Here is a 20,001-nt window from a genome sequence, read left to right on the forward strand (position 1 = left end):
TTTGCATTTACACATTTTACATTTACACACTGTAACACTGAGCAATTAAAAAACACTGAATATTTTATCTTTGTGTCAATTAGATAGCATTTTAAATAAAATGTCAAGTTGCAGTTGACTACCATTATAAATAGTGTTTATCAAATGTTTAGCACTGGTGGTGATGCCAAACATGTCAAGAATGACTTTCAGCACTTGTGTCAAAAAAATTAAAAGAATAAATATAATATGAAATAACATTGTCAAATCTTATCTGGCACATCATTAATTATTAACATTTGTTTCTAACTGTCAAACAACTTAAAACTGTAAAAGGGAGCAGTTAAAATTACCTGACTTATTGGGATCAATCAACTTTATTAATCCTACAAGGGGCAATTTCATCAGTGGTTACTACACTGAATGTTAGGCAGGGGGTGTCAGTTACAACTGAACACTAACTGAAAAATGTCTTACTGTCACCTTCATATGCTGAGCAAGTTCCTTTTGTAAAACAAACAAAAAATAATCTTACACAGTTCTAACTAACTAATAAATGTTACGCTGTAACTAGGGTTGCACCATATATATATATTAGCCATAATATATATAGTGGTTGTGGCTTCACTTGTTTTTCCGCTACTGTGTGCGGAACATGTCACTCTCATTTCCTATGAGTGTGCGTTATTTTGTTACCACTACTGTGTGTGTGCCACTGTGTGCGGCACGTGTCGCTCTTGTTTTTCCTACGAGTGCAAGTTAATTTGTTACCACTACTGTGTGTGTGCAACGCTACTGTGTGCGGCATGTGTCACTCTCATTTCCTACGAGTGCGTGTTAATTTGTTACCGCTGTGTGTGTGCAACGCTACTGTGTGCGGAACGTGTCACTCTCATTTCCTATGAGTGCATGTTAATTTGTTACCACTACTGTGTGTGTGCAACTGTGTGCGGCACATGTCACTCTTGTTTTTCCTACGAGTGTGCGTTAATTTGTTACCACTACTGTGTGCACTGCTAATGTGCGTGTGGGAGACATGCCAGGGCATGCCGCGCTGTCTTGACGTTGTGGTATGAATGTTAATTAGTCACTCTGAAGTTATTACACACTGCTGGTTCTTTTTGCATCCACGTGATCGTTTCGCTTGCTGCTGTGATATTACACTGCTATGAGTTTGGACACGGTTGTGTTTATTCTGCTCCTGGTCATTCTGCTCCAACCGTGCAGCTCGCTGGCACTTTCTTAAATTAAGCTGCATTTGAAATTGATGCTGCGGCACTTGAACATTGCCGCTGCTGCTGCATTTGAAATTGATGCTGCGGCGCTTGCAAATTGACACTGTTGCGAGTGGTTTCGCTCTTCTGCAGCTGTTTTCCACGTGCTGAGTTTGGACACTGTGCTGTGACTGTGTTTCGCTCCTGCTTTATGGCTGTTGCTCTAGTTGTTGACGTCTTGTTGCCAGTGTGCTGTAGTTGTGAGTGTTTTTCACTCCTGCTCTAAGGCTGTTGCTCCATGTGCCAAGTTTGGACGCTGTGTTATGAGCGTCTGTGCTCCTGTTGCACTGTTGTTCTACATGCAACTGTGGAGTTTTCTCTGACTTCCCTGCTGGTTGTGAGTGTTTTTCGCTCTTTTCCTACAGCAGTTGTTTTTCACAGGCTGTTTGCCCGCTGCTCTGCGTGTACTGTTTCATAGTAGCTCAGGGCTACTTTGCCATTTGGTGGCTTACATTTGTAACGCCTAGTGTCAGTTTTTGGGCTGTGAGTACCACTGCTCGCTACTGCTCTTACAACTAACACCTGGGTGTGAGTCTGGAACACTGAGTGCTCTCACTCACTGCACCCCAAATTTTGTGTATCTATCACTGGTACACCCACACGCGCTAATGTCTACTGCATGGGTGCATATGTGCAACAGCTGTCTGGTGCCTCTGAGCCCAGAAGATGGCCATACTTCATACCCATCCTGTCTTAGACTTGGATGCTTGAAACAAGCACTCACAGAAAATGCTTTCTTCAACTGTGTTTCTATGCCATTGACTGACAGATTGGCTAGACTGTCCAGGCTTGAAGCAGAGCTGTCCTCTGCTACACTGGTGCCACACTCGCGTAAGCGACCACATGCTGGGCCCCTAACTGTTACAGCGAAGAAGGGTACCCATGACTTTAACTTGTCTGATAAGGTTGATAACCTGGCCTCTGAATTTGCAAAGATAAAGTCATTGCTTCTTTCTCTGCAGCCTTCTGAATCTTCTGCTGCTCCTTTCACAGAGTTCACACCTTCCTGTGACTATAGTGAGGAGGGGCTGATTCCCCCCACTGCCAGCCATCGTGATGATGGTGTGATGTCAATTGCAGCATCAGAGTCTATTTTGCGGGGACCCACCGGGTCGGATTGGAGATCAAGGTCAGGGGGAGCATTTCCCCTGACCTTCAACCACGAATTCCCACACTTTAGAAGGTGATGCCACTTGTGTGTCTGAGTCTGGCCTGTTCGTTGTTACACGGGCCATTCAGTTGGCCTTGTCACGGCTTGGTGTGGATGCTCCTCCCATGGAGACTGCCTCTTCTAGTGCTTTTTTTAGGAACACTCAGAAGCCAGGTTTCAGTGTCCCACCCTCCTTGCCATATACTGAAGAGCTGCAAAGGTGGTGGCCTGTCCCAAAATCCTTTGCCTATATGCCACAGGATTGTAGGGTGCTGTGCAATGTCTGATGCACCGCAGTATGGCTTAGACCACATGCCTCCAGTGAATAGTGTTGTTAGTAGTAGCCTGATTGTAGCACCTGCTGATGCTGCCCGGTCAGAGGCCCGTTGCTCGCGACCTCAATGTAGGGTCACTGATGACCTCCTTACCAAGAGCTATGACACTGCAGCTCAAACTGGCCGTCTGGGGAACTCTCTGTCTCACCTTGCCCTTGCACTCTCCCGGTCTCTCCAGGATAATGGAATTGACACTGACACAGAGAGCCTGAGTGATGCTTTGCTCCGGGCTTTCGCCTACATGTCACGGGAGCCTGGTAGACTAATGGCCAATCTGACCATAGCCTGGCACCACGTGTGGCTGGCTCAGTCCCCTCTGTCTGAGACTTGCAGGGGATCACTATGCACTCTGCCTGTTATCCTAGGTCAGGTTTTGGCCCTGTGGCCCAGCAGACCTTGGAGCGTGCTATTCAGGCTAACAGATCTTGGCAGCAATTTGCCGAATTACAGCGCACTCCCAAACACCAACCTAAGTGCACAGGTGGCTTCCTTCCAGCTAACGGACATGCTCCATGGAATCGGGGTGTACCGCGTCAGCCCTCCCAGCAGTCTACCTTTCAGCCACCCATGGGTAAGCCACCCATGGGTGGATCACCTAGATGTGGCCGCCGTGATGGACAGGACTCTCGCGCTCACCTCTCAAAATCATTGCAGGACCGCAGTAGTCATGTTTGATGCCCAATACAGGGCCAACGGTCATTTCTCCCAGACACATCTTGACCAGTGGCAGGAATTGGTCTCAGATCAATGGGTGATTTCCACGTTGGTCAGGGGCTACAATATTCAGTTCAGTTGTCATCCCCCCAAGTTCAATGTGTAAATGTCACAGTTGTTACTGACCCAGAGAGGTCTCGTTCTCAGGCAGGAGATTCTCAAGCTCATGATGAAAGGAGCCATAGAGAGGATCCACAGTTCAGATCACCTAAGGGTTCTATTCACCTATTTTGTAGTTCCAAAAAAGGATGGTGGCTTTTGCCCCATCCTCGACCTCAGGAAGTTGAATCAGTATGTGAAAGTGCTGCATTTTCACATGCTCCTCACAACGGAAATTCTCCAGACAATTTTGCTGGGGGACCGCTTTACCAGTGTGGACCTGAAGGATGCCTATTTTCACAGTGTCAGTTCACCACAAGCAATTCCTCTGGTTTGCCGTCAAAGGACAGGGTGTCCAGTTCAGAGTCCTCCCTTTGGGCTCTCAATTGCTCCCCGTACGTTCACCAGGTGCGTGGCAGCAACACTCTCTCCCTTGCAGGCTTGTGGGATACGGATTCTTCTGTATCTGAACAACCGGCTTGTATGCGCACAGAACCGGCAGCAATCACTCAATGATACTCGCACCCTTCTGGAACACGTGTCACAACTAGGGCTCACTGTGAACTTCGCAAAGAGCTCCTTGACCACATGCCAACAGGTGGTATTTATTGGCATGGCGCTCAACTCACTGGCAATGACTGCTCGTCCATACCCACAAAGGGTGGACGACATTCTCACTCTGGTCTGTCATGTTCGCAGGAATGCCAGACTGACTTACGGTCTGCTCCTCCAGCTCATGGGGAAACTGACGGCAGTGTCAGCAGTCGTGCCTCTGGGACTCCTGTCCTTGCACCCCTTACAAATTTGGATCAACAGCCTGAGCCTCAACCCCATGATGCATCAACACAGAACTGTGCATCTTCCAGCTCAGTCTCCCCGACATCTTCGCCCCTGGGGGAAAAGAGAGTTCCTAACACGTGGTGTTCCTCTGGCCTCTCTACCCTCCCGCCGGGGGTCGTTGTAACAGATGCATCACTTTCCGGCTGGGGTGCTGTGTGGAACCACAGAATGATCAGGGGTGTCTGGAGCCCTCAGAAGAGACTCCAGCACATCAATGTGTGAGAGCTGCATGCTGTCCGCCTAGTTCTGAGCCACTTCTCTCCTGCCCTAGAGGGGAAACGTGCTTGTTCGGCTGGACAACACATCAACAGTGTACCATATAAACCATCAAGGAGATACCAGGTCTGTTCATTTCCTGAGGGAAGCTCAGGAACTTCTACACTGGGCTTTGCATGGCGAATCTCAGGGCTGTGCATCTGCCAGGCATGCAGAACTACACTGCAGATTTTCTCTCACGTCAGAAACCGCCACCCGATGAGTGACGCCTCAACCCGGATGTGGTTCAGATGATCTCGAACAGGTCTGGCAAGGCAGAAGTCGATCTGTTTGCCTCGAATGCCACAACACACTGTCGCCTGTGGTTCTCTCTCTCAGAACTACACAGCCCACTGGGCCAGGATGCACTGGCTCACCCTTGGCCGGCCTGTCCACTATATGCGTTTCCTCCTCTTCCGCTGATCACTGATGCTACACAGAATATGCATGTCCGATCACACAGTGTTGCTAGTAGCCCCATACTGGCCGGGCAGGACATGGTTCCCCATTATTCTGATGCTCCTCAGCGAAGAGCCGTGGCCTCTCCCACGGAGGAGGGACCTTTTGTCACAGTTGAACGGGAACATTTGGCATCCTCACCCAGAGCGTCTTCAACTGTACATGTGGCCCCTGAAGGGCCAAACTCCATGCTGAACTCTTGTGATCAAGATGTAGGACAGACTATACTGAATGCCCGTGCACCCTCCACTAGGGCACTGTACGGCAATAGATGGAGGTTTTTTACCCGTTGGTGCAGTACGCAAGGCGTGGACCCTGAGCGTTGTCCTGTGCCAGTGCTGCTTACCTATCTTCAGTCATTGTAATTCCATGCTAACCAGCCGGTTACCTTGGCTGTCTTTACCCATCAATCTACTGCAGAAACTAATTCTAGTCTGTTGTGCCCTGTTCGTGCACTTTGACGTTATATTGAATTGACAGCTGCGTTTCGCAAAAGTGATGCTCTGTTTGTCTGCTATGGGGGCCCCAGGAAGAGCTGTGCCTTGTCCAAGCAAAGGCTGGCACAGTGGGTTGTTAACACTATATTGCAAGCTTACAGGAATGGCGACCATCAACCTCCTCCAGTGAAATGTCATTCAACTCGAGGCATATCCATCTCCTGGGCTGCCCTGAGAAGTGTTCCATTGACTGACATCTGTACTGCAAGCAACATGGGCTTCCTCTGGTACTTTTGCCCGCTTCTACAGAGTGAATGTAGCTGCTCCCCACCCTGTGGCAACGGCCATATTATCGGCGTCCTCGAACTGCAGCTGAGGTTGGTAAGTGCACATCTGAGGTTTGGTAAATGCACACTCCTCATGACCTTGCTGGTATAAGGTCATCCAGGTGCTAAAGCCCCGCTCTCTGGCGGTCAGAAGGAATGAAATAGAATAAGAGTTACGCATGTAATTACGGTTCTATGAATTCCGGATGATTGCCAGAGTTGGTTGTCACTCGGACTCTAGGCAATAGATTCCAAAAGAACTGAATGCTGGGTAATATGCGCTTATATACTGTTGCTGACGTCACCCAGGTCACACCTACTGGCATGACTTTGTTGGTATAAGGCTCAACCTCTGTGCATGCGCACATGGAATAATCCAGGTGCTAAAGCACCGCCGTCTGGCGGTCATCCGGAATTCATAGAACCATAGTTACATCCGTAACTCTCGTTCCATTTGATGACACGTGTGTGCTGTGGCAGGACAGGACGCACGGGCGTTGCGATTCTTTGACAGCACTCCGATAAACATAAAACAAAAGAATGAAGCTGGAGTGCTGACATCGTCTGTCTAGCACGCTGTGGACACGTGCGCAGCAAGTGTGCGCCAACCAGGAGCATTAAACTTAAATCCACTTCTGCCCTCAGAATAATAAGTAAATGAATAGCTGGATAGCTGGACAGCTGGATGCAGAGAGGGGTAGTGAGGGGTGCGAGGTGCCCGCCTGTTGATTTGCCGAGGGAGTTCACTGCAGTGATTATTTGGGTTCGTTCAAAAATCAAGCGCCCTGCAGCTGAGGCAAAGGGACAGGGAACGGCTGAGACCCTCATGCCGAACTGCATGAATTTCTTCACAGATGCCGTTCGCAGGCTGTTGCAGCCCAGTGAGATATGAACCTAACCTCTTCAGGATGTGTCGTTTCTTCAATAATGGGACTTTGTGGGAGCTTCTTGCCCATAGCTTGTCTTCACATAGGTGTCTTCTAATTGTTACAGGACTCACAGGTAAATTTAGACCTTCTTTGATCAGCTGATCTTTGGCTGAGGCTTTGCCATTCTGGTTATTCATCGATCCATTTCAATGGTGGTTTTCCATTTTTGTCGTTGTCTTTGTGGTTTTGTTGCCATTTTAAAGCATTTGAGATTATTTATGACCATCAACCTACAATTTTCTGCATTTCTTTATACATTTAACCTCTTCAAGCAACTTTTTAATCAAAGTACGAGGTCTGTTAGAAAAGTATCCAACCTTTTTTTTTTTTTCCAAAACCCTGATGGATTTGAATCACGTGTGCTTGCATGAGCCAACCTTGAACCTTCGTGTGCATGCGTGAGTTTTTTCACGCCTGTCGATTGCGTCATTTGCTTGTAAACAGCCTTTGTGTGAGGATGGGTGTAGTCTCTCATCGTTTGTTCTTTGCATGGAAATGGCGTAACGACTGGAGCAGCGCGACTGCATCAAATTTTGCCAGAAACTGGGTGACAGCCAGGTGGAAACCATTCGGATTATTCAGACGGCTTTTGGTGACGATGCTATGGGCATCACACAGATTAAGGAGCGGTACAACCGGTTTAAAGACATCTGCACAATGGTGGAGAGCGCGCTGGCCTCCGGGCGGCCATCAACATGCTGATATGACCAGATCATTTCCAAAGTGAACGCTGTGGTGATGTGGGACCGTCGTCTGTCACAGTGGAATGTGCCGAAAAAGTGCTGATGTTCACCTCTTCCACAATTTCTCGGATAGTCACACGACGGTCCCGCATCACCACAGCGTTCACTTTGGAATGATCTGCTCATTTCAGCATGTTGATGGCCGCCCGGAGCGTGGCTCGCTCTCCACAGTTGTGCAGCCGTCTTTAAACCGGCTGTACCGCTCCTTAATCTGTGTGATGCCCATAGCATTGTCACCAAAAGCCGTCTGAATAATCCGAATGGTTTCCACCTGGCTGTCGCCCAGTTTCTGGCAAAATTTGATGCAGTCGCGCTGCTCCAGTCGTTCCGCGTAATGACGGCAATTTGCCAAAGCGGGATGAAATTTTTTGTACAACTCGAAAATTTCACCCCGATTTCAAAACTGGTGCAGATGATGCCCGCAACTACTGCGTATACCAAGTTTATTCAAGATTGCCAAAAGATGGATCAAGGAGTTACTGTGATACTTCAGAACGTGTGCTGATTTACGATTCAGGATGAAACGACACTGTGGAAAAGGGGTATAACCGGCTGATAGTCAACTCATGAACATTTAAACGTCTGGCTATGTTCAGAGCTGTCAAACCAGCATGTCAATGGAGGGTTCACAAAGAGTTTCAGTGAGGTGTGGCATGGAACAAATGCAAAAAATTACAAATTTTTAAATTTGCTATTATAGGGCCCTCATACCCCAACAAAATCATTGCTCAAAACATGCCACACCTCTATAACTCTGTGCAGGTGCTCGCCAGGGTCCTTGGTTATGTTTGTGTGCAAACACCTATTCCTTGATTTTATAATCTGCATCTCTGTGGTAAATTCGAAATAACAAATACTCTCCTCCCTACTGTTTGGAGAAAAACTTGCATTTATTTTATTGTTCAGTATATTATGCACTTTGAGAAAACATACAACACTGGTGAAAAGTTTCCATATTGGTCTTCTGACTGGCAAATGGCACTGCCCCTAGTACGAACACAGAACCAAAAAGAAAAACAATCATGGAACTGTGCCAAAATACTGGTCAATACAATGCCAATGTGGAACATCATAGAAGTAAAAAGCTGCTTTCAGACTCACCTGTTCTGTGAGTTGATGTGTTTGAGTTGTAGCTTCTTTTAGCCTCCCAGCATCCTTTTCCAACTGCTCCTGGAACTTCTGCTGTAGGGCAGCTACCTTCTCTCTGTGCCGCTCCTCCAGAACACTCAACTCCAAGCTCTCACCACCTGAAAAATTCAGACTAGTATTAAAACCCCAGGTCGACTGAGGCTGCTGGACAAGAGTCTTACTATATAAGGGTCCTGTTTTTAAAGGAAGAATGCAAAGGAAATAAAACATATGAACTAAACACATTCTCACTGAACCAAGTTCCACAGTGACTAATTCCAGCCCTGTCATTGTTTTACTCTATGTTAAGCTGAAGTCAGTGAACTCAGCAGTTCCTGGTGATACTTCACATTAAAACAAGAATACAGGGCATTTGGAAAGTATTCACAGAGCTTTACATTTTCCACATTTATTATATTACAGCCTGATTCCAAAATGGAGTAAATTCATTTTTCCCTCAAAATTTTACTCACACCACCCCATAATGACAACATGAAAAAAGTTATCTTTTTTTAATTCAAATTTATTAAAAATAAAAAACTAAGCCATCGCATGTACATAAGTATTCACACCCTTTGGTCGATACTTTGTTGATGCACCTTTGGCAGCAATTACAACCTCAAGTCTTCTTGAATATGATGCCACAAGCTTGGTGCACCTATCAATGGACCGTTTTGCCCATTCCTCTTTGCAGCACCTTTCAAGCTCCGTCAGGTTGGATGGGGAGCGTCTGTGCACAGCCATTTTTGGATCTCTCCGGAGATGTTTAATCTGATTCAGGTTGGGGCTCTGGCTGGGTCACTCAAGGACATTCACAGAGTTGTCCTGAAGCCACTCCTTTGATATCTTGGCTGTGTGCTTAGGGTCATTGTCCTGCTGAAAGATGAACCTCCACCCCAGTCTTAGGTCAAGAGCGCTCTGGAGCAGATTTTCATCCAGGATGTCTCTGTACATTGCTGTATTCATCTCTCCCTCAATCCTGAGTAGTCTCCCAGTTCCTGCCACTGGAAAACATCCCCACAGCATGATGCTGCCACCACCATGCTTCACTGTATGTATGGTGCCTGCTTTCCTTCAAACATGATGCCCGGCATTCATGCCAAAGAGTTCAATCTTTGTCTCATCAGACCAGAGAATTTTGTTTCTTGTTGTCTAAGAGTCCTTCAGGTGCCTTTTGGCAAACTTCAGGTGGGCTGCCATGTGCCTTTACTAAGGAGTGGCTTCTTTCTGGCCACTCTACCATACAGGCCTGATTAGTGGATTGCTGCACAGATGTTTTCCTTTCTGGAAGGCTCCCCATCCAACCTGATGGAGCTTGAAAGGTGCTGCAAAGAGGAATGGGCAAAACTGCCAAAAGATAGGTGCGCCATGCTGGTGGAATCATATTCAAGAAGACTTGAGGCTGTAATTGCTGCCAAACGTGCATCAACAAAGTATTGAGCAAAGGGTGTGAATACTTATGTACATGTGATTTCTTAATTTTTTGTTACATCCGCCAAGAACGTAATAAAATCATCAGTGTTTATTTATTTGTCTGTCTTTTCGCAGGATTATGTCAAAACTACTGCACGGATTTTCACATTTTCACCACAGATACATATTAAGCCATGGAAGACTCCATTAAATTTTGGAGGTGACACGGATCCGGACTCTGGATCAAGATTTCACTTTAGATATATGCTTTGAAGGATTACATCAAAACTACTTCATGGATTCTCACCACATTTGCACCACAGATAGATATTAGGGCTTGGAAGACTCCACTGAATTTTGGAGATGATCCAGATCCAGATTGGTGAATTTTGGAGATGATCCAGATCCAGATTGGTGGATGTCAGAACTCTCGGGTTGCTCTTGTTTTTAATAAATTTGCAAAAATGTCAAAAAAATTTAAAAAACGTTTTTCATGTTGTCATTATGGGGTTCTGTGAGTAGAATTTTGAGGGGGGGAAAATGAAGTTCATCCATTTTGGAATGAGGCTGCAACATAAAATCTAGAAAAAGTGAAGCACTGTGAATACTTTCTGGATGCGTCTTTGTTTAAAGGTTACCAATCAAATCTGAGTGCACCACATTATTCTAGAGGAGTGAGAGTACTTGGCAATTCACTCACAAAAAAACCCACTATGTAATAGCATAAAGAAAGACAAAGTTTCAATTTCATTTCTCTCTTTCACAAACACAGGATGGAAAACCTGGGGAACACCCCCCCCTCAGATGAGATCTGTGCATTAATTTGATTTGTTGCAAACAAATAGTAGGATTTTCATGCTTCAGCTGCATTGCTTTTTAGGATACACTCTACCACTGGAACAACTAAAATATTTATTAATATTTACTTAAAATATTCAATAACTCAGCCACATGGGGTGTGCAGCCAGTACATTCTGAGTGCCAGTCCCAAGCCCGGATAAATGAGAAGGGTTGCGTCAGGAAGGGCATCCGGCGTAAAACAAGCCAACCCAACTATGCAGACTAAGAATCGAATTTCCATACCGGATCGGTCGCGGCCCGGGTTAACAATGTCCGCCACCGGTGCTGTTGCCCAACAGGGTGCCGGTGGAAATTGGGCTACTGCTGGGCAAAGACGACGAAGAAGAGGAGGAGAACGTTTCCACAAACAGCGGGAGAAGAAGAAAACTAGAAGGGTGGAAATGAGAGTAGGGACTTTGAATGATATTATTTGCCAGCTTGCACTCGGCCGAGACGGACGCACTTTTCTCTTCTCCCTCCCTCCTTATCTTTCCTGCTTGTGTGGCGTGTTGTCTGTGAGGCTGCAGCTTTGCTCTTCTGGAAAACGACAAAAATGGATGTTAAAGTGGTCTGTGAATGCAATTGACACTATTTTTTCTACAAGACATTCGGGGGCGGAGGACCCGACCTGTCCTGCCGGAACGCATGTGCTGGGTTACGTGATGGACTCGTGGAGGAGATGGCAGGTCATGTGCCTTTACATGCTTTCTGTGGAGGACGTCGAAGATGTGTATATATTCGGCTTGGTGGTGACCGGCTTTCTGCTGTGTGGAGCGGGCATGGCGCTGGTCTACCGGAAAATCAATAAAGTGGAAGCAGCTTTGATTGGGCCTTCCAGGCTGCCCTACATGATTGATTCGATTGGGAAGGCAGTGGCTGCGCAGTCGGCGGGTGTTAACTGCACGCTGGAAAACATCTCGGGTAGGATTGCAGCTCTGGAAACCCGCTTTGACCGTCTGTGAAGACCACATTCTACATTCAGATGCATTGAGAGCCACTCTGTTCTCAGAACTGTGGAATCTTTCAGGCGTCTGCTAATCTGGTTATTCATTTGGCCTCCCCAACACAGCTGCACTTCAAGGTCGCTGTGATAAAAAACCTCCTCAGAAGATCAACACTTAAGCCTCGCTCCCTGGTCATCCCCCCTCCCCTCAGCTTCTCCAGCTCTGACGTTGACTGTGGACAGTGGACTGCTCAGGGCTGAGCCCCTCTCCCTCCAGGATTGTTGGACAAGGCCGTTGACGGCGCCAAATAGGCTGCCTCCGGAGTGTTCTGATAAACTGGACCTTCAAATCTCGGTTGTTGTCCTGCGTCCTTGTTTTGTCTGTGTGATTATTGTTTTTCTGTGCTGATGGGGATGTTTTTCCTCATTGCTGCTGTGTAACGCAGCGGCTATGAGGGTTTTTTTTCCCCTCCTTTTCCCTCATGTTTTGCTTTTCAATATATGTTTATGTACCGGGCCGGCCTATGTGTGTTGTGTGTGTCGTTTGTTATGGGTCGGTCTTGGTTTGCTCAGCCCTGCTGTTGACCAAGGCAGGGATGTACATCTGGAGCTGGTCCCCGGGCGCCTAATGGCGACTTCTGCTCCTACTGGCAATTAGGATGGGGTAAATGCAGCAGACACATTTCATTGTGCAGGGAACATGTTCTTCTGTGCATATGACAATAAAGTTCTTTTGAATCCTTGAATGTTGGTAGTATGACTGGTAAAGGGAGAGAGCTGGCTGATATGACGGAGAGGAGAAAGGTACACATATTGTGTGTGCAAGAGACCAAGTGGAAGGGAAGTATGAGCAGGAGCATCGGCGGTGGGTACAAGTTGTTGTACCATGGTGAGGACAGGAAGAGAAATGGTGTTGGGGTCATTTTAAAGGAAGAGTATGTTAAAAGTGTGTTGGAGGTTAAGCGAGTATCTGACAGGGTGATGAGTGTGAAGTTGGAAATTGAAGGGGTGATGATGAATATCATCAGTGCATATGCCCCACAGGTAGGTTGTGAGATGAAGGAGAAAGAAGATTTCTGGAGTGTGTTAGATGAGGTGGTGGAGAGTGTGCCCAAGCATGAAAGAGTGGTGATAGGAGCAGACTTCAATGGGCATGTTGGTGAAGGGAACAGAGGTGATGAGGAAGTAAAGGGTAGATATGGTATCAAGGATAGGAATGGGGAAGGACAGATGGCAGTTGATTTTGAAAAAAGGATGGAAATGGCTGTGGTGAATACCTACTTTAAGAAAAGGGAGGAGCACAGGGTAACATAAGAGTGGAGGAAGGTGCACACAGGTGGACTACATTCTTTATAGGAGATGCAAGCTAAAGGAAATCAGAGACTGTAAGGTGGTGGCAGGAGAGAGTGTCAGACAGCATAGGATAGTTGTTTGTAGGATGAATTTAGAGGTAAAGAAGAAGAAGAGTGAGAGCTCAACAAAGGATCAGATGGTGGAAGCTGAAGGAGGAAGACTGTTGTGTGAAATTTAGCAAGCAGGTGAGAGAAGCACTGGTTGGAGGGGAAGCAATTTTGGACAACTGGAAAAGTACTGCAGATGTGGTGAGGGAGACAGCTAGGACAGTACTGGGTATGACATCTGGACAGTGGAAGGAAGACAAGGAGACTTGGTGGTGGAATGAAGAGGTCCAGGAAAGCATAAGGAGAAAGAGGTTGGCGAAAAAGTTTTGGGATAGTCATAGAGATGAAGAAAGTAGACGGGAGTACAAGAAGATGCGGTGTAAGGCGAAAAGAGAAGTGGCAAAAGCGAAGGAAAAGGCATATTGCGAGCTGTACAAGAAGTTGAATAGTAAGGAAGGAGAAAAGGACTTGTACCAATTAGGACAGAGCTGGAAAGGATGTGCAGCAGGTTAGGGTGGTAAAAGATGCACATGGTAATGTGCTGACAAGTGAGGAGTGTGTGCTGAGAAGGCGGAGGGAATATTTTGAAGAGCTGATAAATAAAGAAAATGAGCGAGAGAAAAGGCTGGATGATGTGGTGAGAGTAAATCAGGAAGATTAGTAAGGAAGAAGTGAGGGCTGCTATGAAGAGGATGAAGAGTGGAAAGGCAGCTGGTCCAGATGACATTCCAGTGGAGGCATGGAAATGTCTAGGAGAGATGGCAGTAGAAACTCCCAGATTGTTTAATAAAAACTTGGAAAGTGAGAGGATGCCTGAGGAGTGGAGACGAAGTGTGCTGCTTCCTATTTTCAAGAACAAGGGTGATGTGCAGAGCTGCAGTAACTACAGAGGCATAAAGTTGATCAGCCACAGCATGAAGTTATGGGAAAGAGTAGTAGAAGCTAGGCTTAGAAAACAGGTGAAGATCTGTGAGCAGCAATATGGTTTCATGCCGAGAAAGAGCACTACAGATGCAATGTTTGCTCTGAGAATACTGTTGGAGAAGTACAGAGAAGGCCAGAAAGAGTTACATTCTGTGTTTGTGGACTTAGAAAAAGCTTTTGACAGGGTGCCAAGAGAATAGCTGTGGTATTGTATAAGGAGTGGAGTACCTCCGCCTCTACTGATTGACTTCCTGTGTATCAAATTGGATAAAGCCTTTTTTCTTAACCCACATTTGAGTCATGCATACATGATGTTTGCAGATGACATTGTGATCTGTAGTGAGAGTAGAGAGCAAGTTGAGTCTAGTCTGGAGAGGTGGAGATATGCTCTGGAGAGCAGGGGAATGAAAGTCAGTAGAAGCAAGACTGATTACATGTGTGTGAATGGGAGGGAGCCCAGTGGAATAGTGCAGTTACAAGGAGTAGAAGTGGTGAAAGTAGATGAGTTTAAATACTTGGGGTCAACTGTTCAAAGTAATGGAAAGTGTGATAGAGAGGTGAAGAAGAGAGTGCAGGCAGGGTGGAGTGGGTGGAGAAAGGTGGCAGGAGTGATTTGTGACCGAAGAATATCAGCAAGAGTGTAGGGGAAAGTTTACAAAACAGTAGTGAGACCAGCTATGTTGTATGGCTTAGAGACGGTGGCACTAACAAAAAGACAGGAGGCAGAGCTGGAGGTGGCAGAGCTGAAGATGTTGAGATTCTCTTTGGGAGTAACAAGAAAGGACAAGATTAGGAATGAACATATCAGAGGAACAGCTCAGGTGGGACGGTTTGGAGACAAAGTCAGAGAGGCGAGATTGAGATGGTTTGGACATGTGCAGAGGAGGGACCCAGGGTATATAGGGAGGATGCTGAGGATGGAGCCACCAGGCAGGAGGAGAAGAGGGAGGCCAAAGAGGAGGTTCATGGATGTGCTGAGAGAGGACATGCAGGTGGTTGGCGTGACAGAGGAAGATACAGAGGACAGGGTGAGATGGAAACAATTGATCTGCTGTGGCGACCCCTAACGGGAACAGCCGAAAGACAAAGAAGAAGATCTGAGTCATTGTATAAGGAGTGGAGTCACGTCTGGAGTGGCAGAGAAGCATGTTAGGGCAGTGCAGGACATGTACAAGAATAGTGTGACAGCGGTGAGATGCGCAGTCGGAATGACAGACTCATTCAAGGTGGAGGTGGGATTACACTAAGGATCAGCTCAGAGTCCTTTCTTGTTTGCAGTGGTTATAGACAGGTTGATGGATGAGATCAGACTGGAGTCCCCATGGACTATGATGTTTGCAGATGACATTGTGTGAGAGTAGAGAGCAAGTTGAGTCTAGTCTGGAGAGGTGGAGATATGCTTTGGAGAGAAGGGGAATGAAAGTCAGCAGAAGCAAAACTGAGTACATGTGTGTGAATGAGAGGGAGCCCAGTGGAATAGTGTGGTTACAAGGAGTAGAAGTGGTGAAAGTAGATGAGTTTAAATATTTGGGGTCAACTGTTCAAAGTAATAGAGTGTGTGGTAAAGAGGTGAAGAGAGTGCAGGCAGGGTGGAGTGGGTGAAGAAAGGTGGCAGGAGTGATTTGCGACTGAAGAATATCAGCAAGAGTGAAGAGGAAAGTTACAAGACAGTAGTGAGACCAGCTATGTTGTATGGCTTAGAGACGGTGGCACTAACAAAAAGACAGGAGGCAGAGCTGGAGGTGGCAGAGCTGAAGATGTTGAGATTCTCTTTGGGAGTAACAAGAAAGGACAAGATTAGGAATGAACATATCAGAGGAACAGCTCAGGTGGGACGGTTTGGAGACAAAGTCAGAGAGGCGCGATTGAAATGGTTTGGACATGTGCAGAGGAGGGACCCAGGGTATATAGGGAGAAGGATGCTGAGGATGGAGCGACCAGGCAGGAGGAGAAGAGGGAGGCCAAAGAGAAGGTTTATGGATGTGTTGAAGGAGGACATGCAGGTGGTTGGTGTGACAGAGGAAGATACAGAGGACAGGGTGAGATGGAAACGATTGATCTGCTGTGGCGACCCCTAACGGGAACAGCCGAAAGACAAAGAAGACTTAAAATATTCTATAATCTGTATATATTAAATCGCTAATATTTTTGTAGTTGTGTGTGCATTTTGGCTGTTTTTGAACAGCTTTTGAGATGGAAACCATCAGCTGTATGTGGTAACACTGATAATAATCATGCTCGGGCACTGCAAGCAGAACATGGATAGATTTGTGAGGGAGAAAAAAATGTAGATACGTGATGTGTCACTTTTTTAATCACTCCACTGCCAAGGTGATTTATCACTTTGCTTAGATTTGATTAGATTACATTAGATTAGAGAGAGCTTTATTAATGTCTTGAGAAGACTCCATCAGGGAAATTGATGTTCCAGCAGCACTGTATAGCAGCACACAGGGTAAGAAGCACACAGAGTATCAAAAGTGAAAGTAAAAAACAATGTGCAAAATGTAAATACAAATGTAAGTCCCAGCAATACTGCTCGCTACAGGTTTACTGGCTACTACTGTTCCTCTCATTCCCGTCCTCTGTTTTCGTGTTACTCCTCCTCCCCCTGAGTGAGGAGTTGTACATTCTGATGGCCTGAGGGACAAAGGAGTTTTTCGGTCTGTTAGTCCTGCACTTGGGAAGGAGCAGTCTGTGACTGAAGAGGCTCCTCTGGTTGCTGATGACGGTGTGCAGAGGGTGGCATCGCCCATAATGTCCAGCTGTGTGTCCAGTGTTCTCTTGTCTGCCAGAGAAGAGAACACTGGACAACCATGGAGCCAGCCTGCTTGATCAGTTTGTCCAGCCTGGATGTGTCCTTCTTGGATGTGCTCCCCACCAGCACACGATTATGTAAAAGAGGATGCTGGCTACTACGGAGTGGTAGAACATCCAGAGGAGTTTTCTGCAGATGTTAAACGACTGCAGCCTCCTCACGAAGTACAGCCTGCTGGTCTGGTCAGTGTGGGTTGTTCAGTTCAGTTTGTTGTCCAGCCACAGTCCTTATAAACATATTTTGTTTTGTTCAATAAGATGTTGTAGTTTTCTATAAATTACAACGTTTAAAATAAATTCCAGGGGAGTTTGGAAGTAAAAGACAGATGTGTGTTCCTGTGTGTCAGAGTGGGTGGGGGGATGCCACTCAAAATATTCTTACCTACAAATGAGGGCCTGCTGAAAAAGTTTGGGAAGCACTAAATTAAAGTTACAATGTGGTTTTTATTCATCCAGCATTATAAAATGCTTTTTATTGGCTGCAGAAAGTTTCCCATCACTGTTCTACTGAAACAGTCTTCAACCATCATTTTGCTCAGAAATATCGCTGGTGATAGAAATCACATTTTTCAGGTTAACTCTTCAAACATACCACAATGAGTGTCTTTTTTGCCCTCCTTAAAATGGAACATTTTATTTGAGCTGAGTAAGCTGAGCTGTGTAAGTGCACTGTCCATCCCCCATATCTATTTTTGTACAGTAACACTACCTCTAACCTTAGTGACATGAAATTTGGGGTTACACAGGAGTCCGTCTTAGGCCCCCTGCTTTTCTCCCTTTATATAGCACCCCTTGGGCACATACTGCAGTGTTTTGGGATTACCTTTCACTGCTATGATGATGATAGTCATACATGCAGATAACTGCCAGTAATCTCATCCACATAAAATCTTTAGAGGATTGCCTTGCATCAGTGAAAAGCTGGATGTCTAGCAACTTCCTGCTTTTAAACTCTGATAAGAATGAAATGATGGTTCTTGGTCCAGTGAGACATTGGCATCAATTTGACCAGCTAACGTTTAGCCTAGGCTCCTGTGTCATACATCACACTGACAAAGTGAGGAACCTTGCGGTAAGTTTTGATCCTACATTGTCCTTTGACCTCCACATTAGAGATATGACGAGGACTGCTTTCTTCCACCTGCAAAATATAGCGAAGATTCGTCCTCTCCTGTCTATGGCTGATGCTGAGACCCTTATTCATGCATTTGTTTCTTCTCGATTGGACAACTGCAATGTGCTATTTTCTGGTTTACCACAGTCCAGCATTAGGGGTCTCCAACTGGTTTAAAATGCTGCTGCCAGACTTTTGACACGAAGCAGAAAGTTTGACCACATTACACCCATTTTGGCATCTCTTCACGGGCTTCCTGTCCCAGTGAGATCAGATTTTAAGGTTCTGCTACTAGCCTATAAAATTGTTCACGGACTGGCAACTCCCTACCTAGCTGACCTAAACCCTACGTACCAGCCCGGGCTTTGTATTCTCAAGGTGCAGGACTACTTTGTGTCCCTAGGGTGAATAAAAAGTCTGTGGGTCACAGAGCTTTCTCTTATCATGACCCTGTTCTGTGGAATGATCTCCCTACATCAATAAAACAGTCAGATTCTGTAGAGACTTTCAAGTCGAGACTTAAGATGCACTTATTTTCCCTTTCGTATGGCTCGCATACTGGCATAGTATGCGTCTACGCTTTTTACCCTTTTAATTTATTTTATTAGGAAACGGAGCATGCTGCGGCCTCAACTTTACCTAAATTGTGGGTCTTTTAGTGAAGCTTAGGGCTAGTGGCCGGCAATCACCTTAGTATTTCTTCTGTTTTTCTTGTTGATTAATTCTGACAAATTACACTGTATTTGTTGTCTTTCTGATGCTTGATTCTGCTTTTTTTTTCTCTCTCTGTTTGAGGTCCAGCTCCATCCAGAGATGGGTGTTGTATCTGTTCCGGAAACCATCATGTGCACCGGCAACATTTCCTGTACGTTCGTTTTGTGAATGGTTTTGTAATTTGTGTCTGTAGGATGGCCCAGACAATTACACAAAACAGTATCGAAACTCAATACCAAACATTGGATTCAGTGCATCTGCAGAATCAACAGGGCTGCTGTCCAACAAGTTACAAAAACCCAAAGTACACTTGAAAAAGCAACAAAAGTTATTCAACATTCATGTTAACTCAGAGTACACTGAGGTAGAGACCTTATTTACAGTGTAGCCAACCAGAAAACTTAAAATGCATTAACAACGCTCCTTTTTCTTCACCTTCTTTAAAGTAATAACAAAACTGATACACTTCATGTTTTGATTTGGAATAGAATGTGCAGTGTTCTGGTGGATGAGTGGAACAGCACGGTTGCCTCACAGCAAGAAGGTCATGGGATCGATTCCCACCTGCGGCCTTTCTGTGTGGAGTTTTCATGTTCTCCCTGTGTTTGCGTGGGTTCTCTCTAAGTGCTCCGGCTTCCTCCCACATCTAAAGACATGCAGAATAGGTGAACTGGAAACTTTAAATTGTCCGTAGGTGTGCACGTGGGTGTAAATGTGCTTATTTGTCTATATGTGACCCTGCGACAGACCAGCATCCAGTCCAGGGTGTACCCTGCCTCACACCCTATGACTGCTGGGATTGGCTCCAAACCCCCGTGACACTTAATTGGAGTAACTGGGTATAGAAAATGGATGTGCAGTGTTCCCAATGCATTTGCATGTATGGAAATAAAAGAATTTGGGCTTTACTCACTTTTTCAAAACCACTACTATTATTTTGAACATGATTTAAAGTAGAGCACTCAGAGGCTTGAATGATAACAAGTAGGACTGTTTAAAAAGTTAATGTTTCCTTTAACAGCCTGAGCATCTTACCCGAAGAAGGCACGACATGGCCTTTACCCTCGTGTCTCTTTGTCTTCATTAGCTGCAGTTTTACTTCCAGAGTTTGTTTTTCCTGCTCTAGTTTGTGAATGTTCTCAGTCAGCTTGGCCTCATTCCTCTGCAG

At 45.9% G+C, this 20,001-nt stretch overlaps 1 protein-coding gene across 2 annotated transcripts in view; it reads right to left on the reverse strand.

The window, feature by feature from the left end:
- Positions 1-20,001, reverse strand: part of cep162 (centrosomal protein 162) — a 110,803-nt gene that overhangs the window by 18,059 nt on the left and 72,743 nt on the right. For both annotated transcript variants that reach the window (XM_034173964.1, XM_034173963.1), the window contains exons 18-20: positions 19,869-19,995; positions 8,642-8,787; positions 8,474-8,527 (exon numbers count right to left, since the gene is read on the reverse strand). In XM_034173964.1, the coding sequence (XP_034029855.1) occupies positions 8,474-8,527; positions 8,642-8,787; positions 19,869-19,995 (327 nt within the window). The remainder of the gene's footprint in view (positions 1-8,473; positions 8,528-8,641; positions 8,788-19,868; positions 19,996-20,001) is intronic.

Source organism: Thalassophryne amazonica, chromosome 7 (assembly GCF_902500255.1).
Source record: "Thalassophryne amazonica chromosome 7, fThaAma1.1, whole genome shotgun sequence".
NCBI lineage: Eukaryota > Metazoa > Chordata > Actinopteri > Batrachoidiformes > Batrachoididae > Thalassophryne > Thalassophryne amazonica.